Below are 19595 nucleotides of genomic sequence, written 5' to 3' on the forward strand. Positions count from 1 at the left end.
GGGATATTTCTCTGGCCTGGATAATCAGTGTTCAGACTGTGTTCCAACCTTCCAAGTAACACTTTTACTGAGATAATACTTCATTTCTTAGATATGTTCCATTTCTTTTGTTAACCTTAAAAGTGCCAATTATTTTGCCAGCAAAAGATGGGTTTGAGACCAGCTGAGAATTGTAACCTGGTACAAGCAAGATTTGGCAAAGCCATAGGCAAGTCTGGAGAACAAAGAAGGAAACCTGTCTTTTACAGAGGAAGGGAGTTGGGCGGAGACGTTATAAACTAAAAGTCCATCGGAGTAAACTGGGAGTTATAAATATGGATTCTCATCTGAGCTATGACTGCCTCTCATTGGCTGGGCTGTTGAGGGTGGGAGTAGAGGAAGAAATCTTTCTTCCCACTGATGGGATAGTAAAGAGGACTGGACTTGTAGGATCCACCTTTACTCTTCTTGTTGGGTGTGAGTTTGACAACTAGTGGTGAGAGTGAGAGCGGGGCTCGAACTCACTAACTGTGAGATCATGGCCTGGGCTGAAGTCGAATGCTTAACCGACTGAGACACCCAGGTGCCTCATTCATCCATATACTTTTAATCTGTACAGATATGTCTTTATATTTAAAGTGGGTTTCTTGTAAACAACATATTGTTGAGTCTTGGGTTTTGATCCACTCTGACAATCTTTCTTTTGATTGGTGCATTTTGACATTCAAAGTAAGTCTTGATATAGTTGGATTCATAATCTGTCACATTGGTTATTGTTTTCTTTGTTGCCCTTGTACTTTGTTCCTATTTTTGCCTTCCACCCATTTTCTCCCTTTTGTAGTTAAAAAAATGTTTATGTTTTGAGAGAGGGAGAGAAATAAAGAGCAAGCAGAGGAGGGGCAGAGGGAGGGAGACAGAGAATCCAAGCAGGCTCAGCACAGAGCCGGACTCAGGGCTTGAACTCACCACACGTGAGATCATGACTTGAGCTGAAATCAAGAGTGAGGTGCTTAACCAACTAAGGCACCCAGGTACCCCTCCCTTTTGTAGTTTTAATTGAGCATTTTATGCATTCCATTTTCTCTCCTTTCTTAACAGTTGTACTTGTTTACTTTGGTGGTTGCCCTAGAGCTTACAGTATACATCTACAGCTAATCTAAATCCACTTTCAGATAACACTACCATTTCACAGGGAGTGTGTGTGCCTCAATATAACAAAATATTACTAATTCCTCTGTCTCCTTCCTTGCATCGTTCCTGTTATTCATTTTAATATATTCACACACATATATACTCTAATACATTGTTGCTGTTTTTTGACAAATTGTAATCTGTTAGATAATAATAAGACAATTCTTTTTTTAAATTTTTTAAAATGTTATTTATTTTTGAGACAGAAACAGAGCATGAGCAGGGGAGGGGCAGAGAGAGAGACACACACACAGAATCTGAAGCAGGCTCCAGGCTATGGGCTGTCAGCACAGAGCCCGATGCGGGGCTCGAACTCACGGACTGTGAGATCATGACCCAAGTTGAAGTGACGCCCAACCAACTGAGCCACCCAGGTGCCCCAAGACGATTCTTATTTTACCTTCACTTCTTCCTTTTCTGATGCTCTTCCTTTCGTTGTAGATCTCAGATTCTGAGCTATATACCATTTTCCTTCTCTCTAAAGATCTTTTAACATTTCTTTCAAGGCAGGTCTACTAGCAACAAACTCTCCATTTTCGCTTGAGAAATTCTTTATTTCTCCACTTTTGAAGGATAACTTCACGGGGTACAAAGTTCTAGATTTGTGGTTTTTTTCCTCTCTCAACACTTTAAATACTGCACTCCACTCTTACATGGTTTCTGAGAAATTGGATGTCGTTATCTTTGCTCCTCTAGAAATAAAGTGTTTCCTTTCTCTGACTTGTTTCAGAGTTGTTGTTGTGTTTTTTTTTTTTTCTCTATTATCTGTTGTTTGAAAATACTATTTCTGGGTGTAGTTTTTTCTTTTAGCATCTTTCCTGCTTGGTGTTCTCTTAGCTTCCTGGATCTGTACCTGGATGCCTAAATTTGGGTAAATTTGGGGGAAATTATCAGTCGCTATTGTTTCAAGCATTACTTCCATTCCTTTTGGTCTTTCTTTCCTTCTGGCATCGTCATTATGTACCTGTCACACTTTTTCAGTTGTTCCATAGTCGTGAGCTTTATGAAACAAAGTTTTCAATGTAAACATAAATTTGTATATAATTACCTTAATTTTGGCATTCTTTTGTACATGGTGAGGTTTGAAAGATACAGAGTGGAGTCTTGAATCATCTCCCTCCCACGTATCACTCCCAAACTGTTCTCTTTCTGTTTCCTATTCTATAATGCTTGTTACCCTTTCTAAAGTTCAAGTTTCTCAATGAGCCACCTGGTTTGAAGATTACATGATGAAAAGATGACCTCAAGCAAGAAATCCTACCAGCAGACTGCCTTTGGACCTGAACTGCAACTCTTCCGTGGTCCCCAGCCTGTTGGCCTGCTCGGTAGATTTTCCACTTATCGGGCCATCACAAATGCTTTAGCTAATTCTTTAAAACACATATACACTCCCAGCCCCCCACACCTCTCTCTACACACACACCCTGATGCTTCTCTGGAGAGCCCAATACACCACAGAACTGAACGCTTAAAAATGACAAGATAGTAAATTTTATGTGTACTTTACACAAAAAATTTTTAAAATGCTTTAGAAACTTTTATGATACAAAGATATAGCTTAAAGACACTACTAGAGGGGCGCCTGGGTGGCGCAGTCGGTTGGGCGTCCGACTTCAGCCAGGTCACGATCTCGCGGTCTGTGAGTTCGAGCCCCGCGTCAGGCTCTGGGCTGATGGCTCGGAGCCTGGAGCCTGTTTCCGATTCTGTGTCTCCCTCTCTCTCTGCCCCTCCCCCGTTCATGCTCTGTCTCTCTCTGTCCCAAAAATAAATAAAAAACGTTGAAAAAAAAAAAAATTAAAAAAAAAAAAAAAGACACTACTAGAAAAAAAGAAGCCAAACAAGAATTTTCCAAGAAAGGTGTTTCAGATGGTTCAAGATTTTTTATTGATAATGAATTCATATGAAACTGAATTTAAATTTATTTTATCTAAACTTCACTTTCCATTCTAAACAACTCTTACGCTCAGTGATTATTAGCACCTTTGTTGTTTATGAACAGTGCAGCTCTAATACATAACACAGAGCCTTGCCGGTTATCCAGTGCCATGCTTGCACACACAACATGGACAATACTAAAAATACATATATGCGCTTAGTGAACACAGCTATACAAGAGTAAGCGTAGGATTCTATTTAAATAAAATTCTAGAAAATGCAAATGACAGTGCCCACCTGGGGACGGCAAGTTGCGTAGGACTGGGAGAGAGAGAGTACAAGGGGCCAATGGAAACTATATAGGGGTTATGGATTATTCATTTCATGGCTCTGACAATGCTCCCATTGTGCATACTTATATGAAAATATATCGTACACCGTCAATAAATGCAGTTTAACGTATGTCAATGCCTCCATAAAGCTGTTAAGAAATAAAGATACCATATAAAATCTGGATCTCCTCTTCCTCCCAAAATATCACATCTGGCAAAGCTGTACTGACTCCATTGACACCCTTCCCAGTATCTTATTAACTCTGATTCTCAAAACAGAAGGAAATGCTGACAAATGAGGAAACTATGCTAAGCAAAATAAGCCAGTCACAAAAAGACAAATACCGTATGATTCCACTTACATGAGGTCTCCAGAGCAGTCAAATCCATAGAGACACAGTATAAAAACATAGCTGCCAGGTGTGGTGGGTGGCGGGTAGAAGCTTGTCTCGTGGGTCTAGTTTCAATTTTGCCAGATGAAAGGAATTCTGGAAATAGGTTGCACAAATGTGTGAAATTTTTAACACTACTAAGTGCACAGAGACAGGGTAAGCTGTGCTAGGTGTGCACAACACACATGTAAAATAAAGAACTATATTACAGTGGTTCCCAGGAATAAATGAGAGCCGGTATTTGGCTGAAGTCTTTCCTCCTTTGCAATGTTCTCTGGTGTGAACTTTTTGGGGCCAAGAGGTTGGACTTTTAGATGAACAAACACCCATATTTGTTGCACAGATAAGGTCTTCCTCCATTGTGAATTCTCTGAAGTGGAATGGGGCTGGAGTTGCACCTGAAGACCACACTGACTACACTCCAAGGTCTTCCCCAGTGACCTCTTGATGTCTAATGAATGGCGAACTGCACCAAAACAATTTCCCACGTTCACTACCCAGCAAAACCTTGGATTGTGAGTAACTTGTTCTGCAACTATTGCTCAAGACGAGCAAATATTTCTCATGAATGTTAACTTGATAAACGAGCTGTGTCTCGCAATACAAGTAGTAAGTGACGCCGAACATCCCATGATCACAACTGGGCCAGTGGTTCTTGAAATTCGCTTTGATAGATGGGTGCTCCGGGTTGCAAGCATGTTTCTGGAAGGAATTATACTCTCAAACCAAGGTTTTACTGTACTTCTAAGGTGCTTCTCCAGGGTAACAAGTTTAAAGTGGTACCTAAAAGATTCACCATATTCTCTGCATTTACATTTATAAGTTGCTTTACGAGTGTAATTCTCCGCTAGTGGGTTGGAGTTGTATCTAAAGCCTTCTCCACATTTATGGTGCTCATAGATCTGTCTTCATTGTGGATTTTCTGGTGATGAACGAGGTGGGACTTTCTAATGAAGGCCTTCTGACATTTGCCACACTCATACGGCCTTTCTCCAGTGTGGATTTTCTGATGCTCAACAAGTATATGCTTGTGGCTAAAGGCTTTCCCGCATTCGCTGCACTCATAAGGCCTCTCTCCAGTGTGATTTCTCCAGTGTTTAATAAGGTTGGAGTTGTACCGAAAGAACTTCCCACACACGCTGCACTCATAAGGCCTTTCTCCAGTGTGAACCCTCTTATGTCTAATGAGTCTGCAGTGGTACCTAAAGGATTTCCCACACTCGCTGCACTCATAAGGCCTTTCTCCAGTGTGATTTTGCCAATGTTTCATGAGTTTGGACTTGTACCTAAAGAATTCCCCACACAAGCTGCACTCATAAGGCCTTTCTCCAGTGTGAACTCTTTGATGTCTAATGAGCGTAGAGGTGTACCTAAAGAATTTCCCACATTCCCTGCACTCATAAGGCCTTTCTCCAGTGTGAACCCTCTGATGTTTGATGAGTGTGGAATTGTACCTAAAGAACTTGCCACATTCATTGCACTCATAAGGCTTTTCTGCAGTGTGAACTCTCTGATGCCTAATGAACGTGGAGCTGTACCTGAAAAATTTCCCACATTCGCTGCATTCATAAGGCCTTTCTCCAGTATGAACCCTCTCGTGTCGTATGAGTCTATAGTTGTACCTAAAGAATTTCCCACATTCTCTACATTCATAAGGCCTTTCTCCATTGTGAAGTTTCTGATGTTTCATGAAGTTGGCATTGTACTTAAAGAATTCCCCACATTTGCTACATTCATAAGGGCTTAATCCAGTGTGAACTCTCTGGTGACTAACGAGTGTGGAGTTGTACCGAAAGAATTTCCCACATTCACTGCACTTAAAAGGCCTTTCTCCAGTGTGGATTTTCTGGTGCTGAACAAGGTGGAACTTTCTAGTGAAGGCCATCCCACATTTGCTGCACTCGTAAGGTCTTACTCCAGTGTGGATTTTCTGGTGCTCAACAAGTACCTGTTTTTGCCTGAAGGCCTTCCCACACTGAATGCGCTTGTAATCACTCTGTCCGCTTTCAAAGGCCTCCCCGCACTCGGGGTCCCTGTGTGGTTTCAATGCACTGCGAGGGGTCAGGTGCTGGGGCAGGCCTGTGCCGGCCGGAAAGTCCTTTCCGTCTTTGCAGCACGTGCAGCTACTCTCTGCCACGTGAACACTGTCGTTCGTTGCAGAGGAAGGCCTCCCCTCCTCCCTTCTAGAAAACTGGTCTTCAATCCATTCCTTTTGGTTTGCCCCACAAATATATAGTTCCTGGTCAGGGTACATTCCATCCTGCTCAGCCGAGGGCAACATGTCTTTCTCACACTGGGCCTCCTGGACGGAAGAGTCTGGCTTTGGAGTCCTGACCGGTGATGCCTCCTCGTCCTGTGCTCCATGCCAACAACCTGTAAGCAGAGAAATGCTGGTCAATCGCAGGCCGACTTTGGGATAAGACAGCCTCATCGGGAATTCGTGTCGGACACAACCACGAATGAAGCCATGGGACTGCTCATGGGCCAAGGGGCCTCGAGACGGTGAGAGGAAGGCCCGCTGTGCAGAGCTCAGCCTGGCCAGCGCCCATGATGGGACAGCCCTGACTCTGGGGAAGGACACAAGGGAGGGGGGCTGTCTCAGTCCATGTGGGCTACTATGACAAAACACCACAGACTGGGTGGCTTATTATAAACAATAGTGATTTATTTCTCACAGTTCTGGAGGCTGGATCAGGGTGCCGGCATGGTGGGGTGAGGGTCCTCTTCCGGGCTGCCAACTTCTCACTGTGTCCTCACATAGCTCAAGGGGCTGAGGGGTCGGTGGGGTCTCTTCTACAAGGGCACTAACTCCACCCATGAGAGCTCTGCCCTCACGACCGGGGCGCCATCTCCTAACACCACCACGCTGGGCACGAGATTTGCAACACAGGAATCAGTGGTGGGGGGTGAGAGCACAAACACTTAAAACACAGCAGGTGGTGTGTAGGGAGGGGAGGCAGGGATTCAGGTCACTCCTGGGCAAAGGGCTATGTCTGCTGGTGACTGGTGAGCACTGTGTAGGAAACGGTAGACAGACTAGAAATACCTACCTAACCACAACAGAGACACTGTAATTCAAAACTATTTAAGGATACACACAGACCTCACAATATCCTACATACAGTCGGATGTTGGAGAGCCTGTGAAGGCAGTGATGAGACAGAATTAGAGGTGAAGGCTAACAGGTGTTGGATTGTGGCAGAAAGGGGATCAGAATTCAGAGTAGAAGTGAAAATGGGAAAGAAAAGGTAGAAATGAGGTCTGGTGGGGCGCCTGGTTGGCTCAGTTGGCTAAGTGTTCAACTTCAGTTCAGTTCATGATTTTGCACTTCATGGGTTTGAGCCAGTGTCGGGCTCTGTGCTGACAGCTCAGAGCCTGGACCCTGCTTCGGATTCTGTGTCTCCCCCTCTCCCTGCCCTGCTCGCACTCTGTTTCTCTCTCTCTCAAAAATAAATAAATGTTAAAAAAAAAAGAAAAGAAAAGAAATGAAGTCTGGCCTGTCCTGACACCAAACGATGGTGGACAAAGGACAGATTGCCAGCTCTGACACACATCTTTCCCCAGCCCCATGGCACCAGGGCCACGTGCTTTTGAGTGCCTCTTGCCACTGATGTAGTAATGCCGGCCTATTAGGTACCCAGGGTCCTCCCCATGGCTCAAGGTGAGCACTGATGTGGCACCTGATACAGGCCAGTCCTCAGTGAAAGAAAGGAAAAGGAATGGCCAGCACACGACCAGAGCAACTCAACACAGGACATCTGACATCTTAAAATTCCAAGAACTTCACAGGACACACTGTAGAAACAACCCAGTGTGCCCTCAAATTAGTAACTAGGTTGGTGCCTGCCATTCCTGGCACAGGCAGGAGGACCCAAGAAATGTCAGCAGGAGGAAGGGGGAAAGCCTGGGGCACCACGGTTCCAAGCATCTAGACTAAGTGACCACATCAGGGACAAGCCAGGTCTGAGGGATCTCTCAGACAAACGTGAACATCTCTGACTTCTGAGCCCTGGGACCTGCTGGGGAGGAGCGGGTGCAGGGCACACAGCCCAGTCCTGCCAGGAGACCAGGAGAGGAAGAAGGACCCTTGGTCTTGTGGGAAGGACAGAGCTACCCCTGGGGAAAAGGGGCAGAACAGAGCCCAGCCCAAGACGCGGGGCTCAGTGTGAGGGCCTTACCTAGGGAGGACAGAAGCGCCAAGTTCTCCATCATCACAGCACGGTACAGGAGTCTCTGAGCTCCATCAAGGAGGCCCCACTCTTCCTGGGAGAAGTGTATGGCCACGTCCTCAAAGACCACGCGGCTCTGCCAGAAGTGGATCGGTTTGGCTCATGAACAGCTTCTTATGTTGACTGTGTCCTGAGAATTCTGCATTTATCTATTGGCCATCCACTAACTACAGGGCTAAACTGACGGTCAAATCTGTTTGCATCTCCTCTGATACCCAGAGCCCACACTCTGAGCCACCTCCTTCACTGACTCACACAAGTCAACACCACCCCCGCCCCCCGCCCTAAATCAACCAGGGCCAGGTACCAGACAACCAGGGCCATCTCTTCTACCCCAGATACACTAAAATTATACAGAATAGCCATCCCTGGGGCGCCTGGGTGGCGCAGTCAGTTAAGCGTCCGACTTCAGCCAGGTCACGATCTCGCGGTCCGTGAGTTCGAGCCCCGCGTCAGGCTCTGGGCTGATGGCTCAGAGCCTGGAGCCTGTTTCCGATTCTGTGTCTCCCTCTCTCTCTGACCCTCCCCCGTTCATGCTCTGTCTCTCTCTGTCCCAAAAATAAAAAAACAAAAAACAACAACAACAACAACAACAACAAAAAAAAAACGTTGAAAAAAAAAAAGAAAATTTAAAAAAAAGAATAGCCATCCCTAAGCTGTTCGCCCTACCCTTCCTGCATTTCTCCCACAAAGTCAAATAAACTCTGCTAAAATGATTCCCTTTGCTGGTGGTTATGCCTCCTAACCAAATCTGATGCTCCCGTGTGGCCCTGTGTTACAGCCTCCTCGACAAATAGAATAAAAAACCTTTCAGCGTCATCGGTCTCCACGTCATCGCTCGCCCGCTTCCGTGAACTGAAATCCTGTGAGTGCCATTCCTGATACACTTCTCTCCCCTGGACCTTCGGTCCTCCCCGCACACAGCCATCCCCGCTCACCCTCCTCCCCGACTTCCCAACGTCGAAGACTCACCAACTGCTGGCGGCACTGGCGCCTGCTCTCGTCACCACTGATCGCTGTGTTCAGAGCACGGCATGAAGGGAGGAAGACCCCACGTAGCCTGTGGGCTCAGCGATGTGGGCCTCTCCCCATCTCCCGCTGGCCAGTTTCCCTGGGGTTCCCCGGGTCCGACTCCCCAGTGAACTCGGACTCGTCCCTTTCCCTTAAGCACCTGGAGCTATCCACACTCCTCTTCACCTGCATATCGCTCCTGGGACTCCTCTCCCTCCCGACGCTGACCCCTCCACAGACACCCCCCAGACACCCCGGGCCCACGCTGGCATTTCCTTCACTTCCCCAGAGGCCATTCTGCACATGGAACCCAGGCAGTGCATGGAGATGCATCCAGGATCCAATTCAGGCCCAGTTCTGCCCCTGAACACAGGGAGTCCCCAGGTCCCCCAGCGCCAGGCCAGCCTCCAGCCTTGCTTTAAAGGTCCCCCTGCCAGGCCCTGCTTCTTGCTTCATCCTCAGCCACCCTGCCCACGTGAGGACCTCACATACCTTCAGCCCCTGCACCTTCTCTATTCCACCCACCGCCCCGTAACCAACTGTCCCGTAAGCAGTCAGAACCTCCCCGTCTCCTTTGAAGGCCAGGGACACTCATGTCGCACCCACACACCCACCCACGTTAGGTCTGGCAGCTCTTCAAGCTGATCCACCGCCCCCTTAACATCTAGCTCATGTGCACGCCGGTCTCAGAAGACTTTCTCGCTCCCACCCCACCATCTCTCCCTCTCTGTTCTGTCTCTCACACACACTCACACACAGACACTCGGATTCCTCAGCTTTAGGGGGCCTGGAACCCCACCCAGGTGCCCAATCAAGGAACCCCGTACTCAGGCCACACCCTTTGTCCCATCCCTGCTCCCCTAATGGCATCGCCCCCACGACCTACCGATGCAACCTCCCGGAGCTGGTCCACAGCTCCTCCGAGCCCACACCCAGCCCCCACACTGCGGCTGCCTCCAACCTGAATCTACCCCCGGAGCTCCAGACCTCCGTGTCAAAGTGCCCACGTGACCCCTCCCCTTGGGGCCCCTGGAATATCTGAGACTAGAGAAAAATGGAGTCTTCACATTCCACCTGGAAAGTCCCCATACAGCTGACTTCCTCCATTTTAGTTGAAGCACCCATCCTTGCAAACAAGGCCCAAAACCCGGGGCACCCCAACCCTTCCCTCTATCCCACCTCCTCATCTCCCCGAGTCTCTCCGTCACAAAATATGAGCGGCCGTGATTCAAAATACACCCAGAAACCAGCGACTCCTCTACTTCCACAGCCACCGCTCCCATGTAGCCACAACACTCACCCACACTGTCGCCCGGGCCTCCCTACCTGCACCCACACCCCCTCCCCCCTGTGTTTTCCACTCCGCAAAGGGAGCCTGTTAAAATTGGGGTCACACCACCCTCCTCTTCTGTTTCAAACCTTCCCTGCTTCCCACCAACCTCAGATTGGAGACCCCAAAGCCCAGCTGTCACTGAAGGTCTGGTACCCGTGCACCCCTACCTACCCCCAACCTGGCTTCCCATTCTTACCAGGTATGAGAGACCTGTAGTTTCCCCAACATCCCAGCTAAGTCGCACCTACAGGCATGTGAACATTCTGAATCCTGCAGCCAGGATCCCCTGCCACGTCTTACCACATCACTTGTTAGAAACGGGAACCCCTCCACATACAATCTAATACCAAATGTAGGATCCCGGGCCTGAGGGAAGCACATGGTCCTCAGGCTCAAGAGAGCGAGGACAGGAGAAGGCTCCTGTGACAGGGCACTGCCACCCCCTGGGGGCATATACACAGCATGCCAAAACTACCTGGGTGACAATCGGGATGGCTGAAAGGTGCGACACCCTCCACTCACCTGCACGGGGTCCATAAGCATTTCTGCCACCGCCATGGGACCCTATGGGAAGGAGACAGGAGACCATGAAAAATGGGTAACCGTGGAAGGATCTTATGAACTGAGTTGGCCCACCAGCTGTGCCCTGCCCTGGAGCAAAGTGATCTCAGCCTCATGGTCTAAGTTCAGCTCCTCAAAAAACAGGTTGCCTCTTATGGATGGGGTAACTGAGCATCCATGGGAAACCCTGAGCATCCCTGAGCCTAAGGGGGAAAAGTGCTTATGGGGATAAGAATGCTTTCAACCTCATTGGGTTCATATTGGTACCGAAACGTCAGGAGTACATACTATGTAACAGATCTTACTGTCCATAGAATCCAGTTTTGTGGATTTTCAGGGCAAATGAAGTGCTAGGATTTTGAAATTTAAGGTCTTTATGTTTACTGCTTTTTACGATTTCAGGAAATGTACATCAAACTTTATATTGTAAACAGATTAAAATTAATCTCAAATAAATTACGAAGTGTTTGCATAAGTTTAACTTGTTGAAGAGGTTCATTTCTAATTATCTACCCATGTATACATATTTAGAAGAATTTTTTTAATGTTTTGTTTAGAGAAAGAGAGAGAGAGTGAGCAGGGGACGGGAGGAGAGCGAGCGAGACACAATCCAAAGCAGGCTGCAGGGTCCGAGCTGTCAGTACAGAGCCGGACACGGGCTAGAACTTACAAACCGCGAGATCATGACGTGAGCCGAAGTTGGATGCTTAACCGACTGAGCCACCCAAGTGCCCCATACATATTTAGAAGAATATTAATTAGTGCTTAAGTCAACAAATTTTTTATACATTCTTACGTTGGCCAGTTGTAGGAAAAGGTTGGGTACGCAGACAAGCCGCTGGTCCACACAGCGACAAGAACTGCTGCTACTTAATCCTCAGAAGGGGGCTTGTTGGAGGCCCTGGCCCAGACAGCGGCTCATCCCACTGGCCCTGAGGGGTAGGGCTGACAAGCATGCCCTGTGTGGGACCCCGCCACTCCATCAGCCTGGAGGACATTTCCCTTGCTCCACAGAGAGTGGTCCTGAGGGCCGGCTGAGCCCACAGGTGTAGAGTCTACACCAGTACACACACTGCCCCACCGAAGGGCAGTTCCTCACCCCACCAAGGCCTCCCTTCCTAGAGATGCAGAAGGATCTCTCCTACAGCAAATCTCTTTTCCGGAGGAAGCATCAGGGATGCCAACGCCTGCTTCCCATGCCCTACCCGTCAACTCTGAGCCCTCAACTTCCTCATCATCTGAAATCATCTTAAGACCCCCTCCTTGGTCGGGTCCTCAGGCCAGACTCTGGAGCAGTGCACACCCTTCACACCTTGGACAGCTCCAGCCCAGCTCCCTTCCCCGTCCTCCAGACCCTCACTTCTACGGACCCACGTCATGTCTCCACCCTCAGATATCTCAGCATCAACATGTCCAAACCGAACTCATGATCTCCCCGAAACCTGCCCGCTGGGCTCGCTTCCCCACCTCCGTTCTCTCAGATGTTCAGGCAAGGAAGCCCTGACCTGGTCCTTCACTCCCCACTTGTGCTCACAGCTACAGGCGACGCAGCAGGAAACCCCGTCGGCTCTGTTGCCCGACTCTGCAGAATCTCCTCGCATCTCCCTCCACGGCCACCGCCCTGGCCCAACCTCCACCATGACTGCCCGGGGTGGTTCCTCAGCAGCCTCCCCGTCCTGCTCTCCCCTAGCCTAACCGATCTCTGGGCGCGCACCTCCCACCCCCGCCCTGGACCCCCGACCCCGGAAGATCCCAGCCGCGCACGCCGCCCCTGCAGGCGACACTCCGCCCCGACCCCTGGGCCCCCGGCCCCGACTCAGGAGCCCCTGCGGGCCCTCCTACGCCCCACCGCAGTGGGGGGGCCGGGACCCCGAACCAGGACGCCCTCCGCTCCCGCCCCGGGGGCCTGACTGCGGGGAGCCGAGCGGGCGGGGAGAGGAGGGGCGGGGCGGGCGGCCGAGGGCCCGGGGGTCGCAGCACCCACCTGCGCCGGCTTCACCGGCGCGGCTTCGGCCTCCGACCAGTGGGAAGAGCGGGGCGGGACGCGGCGGGCGACCGGACGGGGGCGAGGGCGCCTCGCAGCCGCCTCAGCGATGAGGACAGCGACTCCCTCCGCGCCCTCCCACTCCGTCACCTCTGCGCCAACCAAGCACCTGAGAAGCCCTGAACCCGTGAAACCGAGAGCAACTAAAACGACACCGAGAGTGGACGCCGGAAGTCTCGCCCCCCACCCAGTGCGCACGCATGCCAACGTCACCCTCTCGTGTCTTCATTGGCTCAGCCGCCGCCGACGCGCACCGCAGACTTATGGGTAATGTGGTTAACCGCCGCCACCACCAACCCACCGCGCAGACTAACGCCCTCCTCCCAGCTAGCGGACGAAGTGCCGGAGGCTAGTGGGGGGCGCTGGGAATTGGAGTTCCGCTGCTCCGAAGGAGGGGCGGGGGAGGTGTCTTCGCCTTTTAAAGGGGACGGACCCAGATTTCTCGGCGCACAGTCCGGCAGTCACAGAAAGGTTAGGGACCTGTTACTTCATATGCTACGATGCAAGGGAGGTTCCCAAAAGCTACAATGCAAAGGGACACACCACATCAGGACAACGGGTCCACTCAGCGCTGCCAACTACCTCGTCGCTTTTCAAATACAGGCTGAATCTCTGGAGTCTGTTTTAATGAGCCTTGTATTTGTCCCAGGACAAGAAAGAAAAGGCTTCGGACAGAGCCATGGAGGGGAAGGTGGGGGCAGCATGATGGGGCATCACCCAGGTGGGGAGAAAGGGCCAAGCTCTGCCTCGGTTTCCTGGAAAAACCTCTTTCCTACCTGTGCAGTCAGTCACTGGTTGTGTTTGAACCCAGTGAGTAACACAGTTCTTCAAATACTACTGCTTCTGAGACATTTTTCAATTTCAGATTGAGAATCTGAAATCTGGAAAGAATAGTAACTTAATACACGCCATCTTCTGCCAGGACGGTGTGGCCCCTTCCGTAAGTCGAGGCACCTGTAAGAAAGGAGCAGCCTGTCCTACAGACAAAGGTGACGGATCCACTCTCCTGTCCTTGCTGGGAAGTGATTCTCATTTCACCTGAAATTCTACCACTGGTGTCCTTACAGGACGTCGAAATCATCTGTGAAAAACACTTGTGAAACAGAAATTACTGAAAGGTATTAATAATGATCAGTTATTCAAAGAGAGTAGCAGAAATACAGCTGGGGAGACATAACTTGTTCACATTTAAAAAAAAAAAAAAAAAAAGGAAAGTTGAGATCTTAAGGAAGTTTGCCAGAACGTGAAATCTGAAAAGCCAGAGAATGAAGCTACGCTTATGGCTCTGCTTGAATCTGGCCACACTCAGGTTTTTGTCTTTTTTATACTTGAAAACGAGGCTATTAACTGCTTGGAGAAAGAGAGAGAGACACTATTTTGAAAGGCTTGCCTAGATGGTGAAAATGAACAGGGAAACTGTGCTGTGGGGGGTGTATTTACGTATCTGAGATGCACAGTACGCACCCACTGGGTTTCAGGCTTTCCAGTAGGTGCACGGGACACATCGGGGAGAGAGCTGCCAGCCGCTCTCTGTATCCCGACTGTTCTGTTTTCTCCATTTGTCTCTTTAGCGTTCATCTGAAGGCCAAACTAACAAAGGTGTGTGCTCCTCTCTTCCTAGTCAGTTTTACAGGCTTGCAGAGCTCTTATTACAAACAGCTCAAGAACCAGCCCTAACGTGTTTCTGCTTCCTGCCCCACAAAGCATGTCCCCACCTGGGGACTCCCTGACACATCGGTCATAAAGGCATAATCTCAGTGCCCCCTCCCGCCCTGTCCTTCCTGCAGGTGACATGGTTTTGTGCGGACCTCCGAGGTGTGCCACGCCTCTTATTTCTGGGTACGTAGAGTGTAGCTAAGCTACTTCCTGGTGTCACTGTCTCAGCATCCATTTTGTTTGGCCAAGCGGCCTGCAGGGGACTTTACATTGACATCCACTTCCTCATGGAAGTACATGTCCTAGATTACAGCCTGAAGAGTCACAAGCAAATGTAAGTTCCTGACAGGACTTCCCAAAGGCCCTTGTAATGACCCCACCATTCAGCACCCTGTGCGGTACTTAATAAATGTTAATCTACCAGTCACAACACAGGAGACTGTTGAGTAGCACAACTTGCCTTCCAATGGCATCGACCTCTCCATGTTGCACTCAGTCACCTTTATAAAGACCCTGGCGCGATTCAAAGACATGTCCTGTGTTTAATGATTTGGTCTTGATTCCTATACTGATTTTGTCAGGACACCCTAAATATCCTGTATTCAGGTTTTTACAATACGTTACTAAAAAAGTCAGTAGTTAGGAACTTGATTAGTTACTAGCACCTTCTGTAATTTTTGCTCAAACTTCCCACTTAAGAGCAACCGGAGAAAGTAAAATATGTACACTTAACAAATCACACAGGATCCCCACTTCTACTTACCCCACCCCCACCCTGCCACTGCACCCTCACACCAGCATCCTACAACCAGGGCACTCCTGAAACCTTACCTTTTTTCCATTACAGAGCATTCCCCCTCTTCTGTGTGCCTCTAACTTTCTCCCAAAAGCAGGAGATGGTAAACACACAGATACTATTTATAAAGATTAGAACAAAACTCACTGGAATAGAAAAAAGAAAAACACTAGAGGGGCACCTGGGTGGCTCAGTCAGTTAAGCGTCCGACTTCGGCTCAGGTCATGATCTCACGGTTTGTGAGTTGGAGCCCCGGGTTGGGCTCTGTGCTGACGGCTCAGAGCCTGGAGCCTGCTTCGGATTCTGTGTCTCCCTCTCTCTCTACCCGTCTCCTACTCCCACTCTGTCTCTCTCTCTCAAAAATAAACACTTAAAAAAAAAGAAAAAAACACTATAAAAATTGATGAAAATAAAAAGCTGGTTCTTTCAAAAAATTATTGAAATTGATAACTTTAGGTAGGTCAAGAACATAAGAGCAACTAAGAAAACCAGGTATGAAGGGGAAATATGACTACTGACCCTGCAGAAATTAAGAGCATCATAAGGAACTATCATGGGCAACTTTACCCATCAAATTTAAACAATTTACAGGAAATGTACAAATTCCTTAAAAGATGATTAAATATGACATAAGAGGAAAACCTAAAGAGAACTACACAAAGTAATAGTAACTGAAAATCTTCCCACAAGGAAATCCCAAGCCCAGATGCCTTCAGTAGGGAATTCTACCATTTAAAACAAGAAATGCCACTAGTCTTCACAAATTCTTCCAGAAAATAAAGAAGAAACATTTCCCAACACATTCTATGAGGTTAAGATTCTTTTGATCTCAAAGTGAGATAGAGACAACACAAGAAAACCACAGACCAATTAACCCTTATCTATAAAGATATCAGATACATGAAAATTATCAGAAAAGGGCATCTGGGTGGCTCAGTAGGTTAAGCATCTGACTCTTGATTTCGGCTCAGGTCATGCTCTCACAGTCATGAGATTAGGCCCTGCACTAGGCTCCATGCTGGGCTTGGAGACTGCTTGGGATTCTCTCCCTCTCTCTCTAATCCTTCCCTGCTCATACATTCTCTTTCTCTCTCAAAATAAATAAACATTAAAAAATGTATGAAAATTATCAGAAAATGTGATTTTGCTGCATATCTTGAGAATAATACATCATGAGCAAGTGGGATTTGTCTGGGGAATGCAAGATGGGTTGATTTAACATCTGAAAATTAAAATTAATCAATGGAATACACCATATGAAGAGAATAAGAGACAAAAAAAAAAAACAAAAAACACCACATACATGATCATCTCAACAGATGCAAAAATTGAAACTCAGAGCCCAGAAATAGGTCAACACAAATACCATCCACCTATCTCTGACAAAGAAGCAAGGACAACTCCATGGAGAAAGGATAATCTTTTCAAAGTGTGGTGCTAGAAGTGAAAAGCCACAAGTAAAAACAATGAATCCATATATAGAACTTTCACTTTTCACAAAATTTCACTCAAAATGGGTTATAGATCTAAGTTTAAAATACAAAACTTTATGACCCCTAGAAGATACCATAGGAGAAAACACGTGACCTTATGCTTGGTGGTAAATTTTGAGATACGACACCAAAATCACAATTTATTAAGAAAAATGCGATAAGCTGCAGTTGATTAAAAAAAAATGTCTTCATGGGGTGCCTGGGTGGCTCAGCTGGTTGAACATCCAACTCTTGATTTCGGCTGAGGTGGAGATCCCAGGGTCATCAGATGGACCTCAATGGAGCCTGGCTTCAGGCTCCATACTGTGTGTGGAGCCGGTTTAAGATTCTCTCTCCCTCTACCCTACCCTGCTAGTGCGCTCCCTCTCTCTCCCTCCCTCTCAAAAAAAAAAGTCTTCTCCATAAAAGACAAAGTTAGGGGAATATGAAAAAATGCTCCACATTTGTCATTAGAAAAATGAGATGGGGCGCCTGGGTGGCTCAGTCAGTTAAGCGTCCGACTTCGGCTCAGGTCGTGATCTCACAGTTCATGAGTATGAGCCCCGCATCGGGCTCTGTGCTGACAGTTCAGAGCCTGGCGCCTGCTTCTGAGTCTGTGTATCCCTCTCTCTCTGCCTCATCCCCACTTATGCTCTGTCTATCTCTATCTTAAAATAAAATAAAAACATTAAAAAAAAAGAAAAATGAGATAAAAAACAACAAAATTTTAAAAGTTACGTTCCATTATGTATCTACTTCAATGGCTAAAATCGAAAATAATGACATCGTCAATGCCTGGAAACAAAAACTCTTATTCTTGCTTGTGGAAAATAGTAATAGCACAGCACTTCCGGAGTGCAGCTTGGCAGTTTCTCATAAACCTAATATACTGTGACCATGGAATGCGAGAATCATGCTTCTTGGCATATACACAAACGAGCTGAGAAGTTACGTTCACACAATACCGCCACTTGGATGTACAGCATGTTTATGCATAAATGCCCAAACCTGTAATCAAGATGTCTTTACAAAGGAAAATGAATAAACGAATTTTGGTACATTCATACAAGCAAGATTATTCAGTGATTAAAGAAAATATGCTATCAATTTGAAAATACACAGAGGAAACTTAAATGCATAATACTAAATGAAAGAAGCCAACTGGAAAGGCTACGTGGAGCAGATGATTCCAACTGTAGGACATTCCAGAAAAGGCAAAACTGTGGATAATAAAAAAGATCAGTGGTTACAGAGGGAACAGACAACCCAGGATGGGAACAAATATTTGCAACCTATATATCCATCTGCTGCAGGGTTAGTCTCCAAAATCTGTAAAACTCCTACAACTCAATGATAAAAAGCTAACAACTGGATTAAAAAAATTTTTTTTTAAATATTCATTTATTTTTGAGAGAGACAGACAGAGTGCAAGCAGGGGAGGGGCAGAGAGAGAGGGAGACACAGAATCTGAAGCAGGATCCAGGCTCTGAACTGTCAGCACAGAGCTCCACGCAGGGCTCGAACCCATGAAGAAGATCATGACCTGAGCCTAAGTCAGAGGCTTAACTGACTGAGCCACCCAGGCGCCCCTAATAACTGGATTTTTTCAATGGGCAAAGGACTTGAACACACATTTCTCCAAAGACATACAAATGGTCAACAGGTATATGAGAAAATGCTCATCACCACTGATCATCGAGTAAATGCAAATCAAAACCGCAATGAGCTATCGCCTCACATGTGACAGGACAACTATTAGCAACAAAGCAAAACACAGTCTTGCCAATGACGTGGGAAAGCGGAACCCTTGTACACTGTCGGTGGGACCGCAAAGTGGTCCAGCTGCTATGGAGCACATGATGGATGTTCCTCAGAAAAACTAAAAACAGAGTTACCACAGTGGATATCAAAGTCATAATAATAATACTAATAACAATAATAAAAGTAATAAATCCGAGGACTCGGAGAAACTGGAATCCTGCGCACTCTTGGTGGGCATATGAAATGGGTACAGAAATATGTAAACAGTTCTGCAAAATATTTACACCGAACCAGCACTTTCACTTCTGAGTATTTACCTATAAAGAACGGAAGGGTCTCAAACGTTCTCAAAGGGACCTTGGTACACTCACGCTCATAATAGTATACGTAACAGTCACTCACTGCTTTTCCAGTGTGAACTCTTCAATGCCCAGGAGCGTGGAGCTGCATCTCAAGAACTTCCCAGGATGGCTAAACTCCAAAGGACTTTCTTTGTTCAGTGTGAATTCCCCAGGGTCTAGTGAATGTGAACACCCAAGGAATCTCCAACACGCCTAAGGCCATTCCCTGGTGTGAACTCACGCACACTGAGGTTAGAGCTATACTTAAAAGCATTCCCACATTTGGGGAACTCAGAAGGCCTTTTTCCAGGGAAACTCTCCTATTTAATGAGATTGGCATGCACCCATGGAATTTTCCACCTAAGGCCTTTATCCAGTTTGATTTCCTCAAACAAGTTTATGTTTGAGGAAGAAGGCGTTCCTATAGTCACTGCACTCATACAGCCATTCCCCAGTGTGGGTTTTCTCACAATCAACAAATATACATTTGTAGCTGAAGCTTTTCCCACATTCACATTTCTAAGAATTTTGTCCACTTTTTTTTTTTTTTTTTTTTTTTTAAATAAGCTCCATGCCTAAGGTGGGGATTGAAGTCCCAACCCTGAGATCAAGAGCTGCACGC

At 47.3% G+C, this 19595-nt stretch overlaps 1 protein-coding gene across 2 annotated transcripts; it reads right to left on the reverse strand.

Moving 5' to 3' along the window:
• Positions 1-4514: 4514 nt before the first annotated feature.
• On the reverse strand, positions 4515-13125 carry LOC125915837 (zinc finger protein 548-like). Of its 2 annotated transcripts, XM_049621873.1 has the most exons (4): positions 11700-13125; positions 10865-10906; positions 7948-8074; positions 4515-6142 (listed from the first exon to the last, which is right to left on the reverse strand). In XM_049621873.1, the coding sequence occupies exons 2-4, from the start codon at positions 10898-10900 to the stop codon at positions 4617-4619; spliced, it is 1689 nt and encodes a 562-aa protein (XP_049477830.1). In that variant the 5' UTR covers positions 10901-10906; positions 11700-13125; the 3' UTR covers positions 4515-4616. The 2 variants fall into 2 exon arrangements, with proteins under 2 accessions (XP_049477830.1, XP_049477831.1); XM_049621874.1 differs by having other exon boundaries at positions 7948-10906; positions 12888-13125.
• Positions 13126-19595: the final 6470 nt, after the last annotated feature.

Source organism: Panthera uncia (genome assembly GCF_023721935.1).
Source record: "Panthera uncia isolate 11264 chromosome E2 unlocalized genomic scaffold, Puncia_PCG_1.0 HiC_scaffold_19, whole genome shotgun sequence".
In the NCBI taxonomy this organism is placed as follows: Eukaryota; Metazoa; Chordata; class Mammalia; order Carnivora; family Felidae; genus Panthera; species Panthera uncia.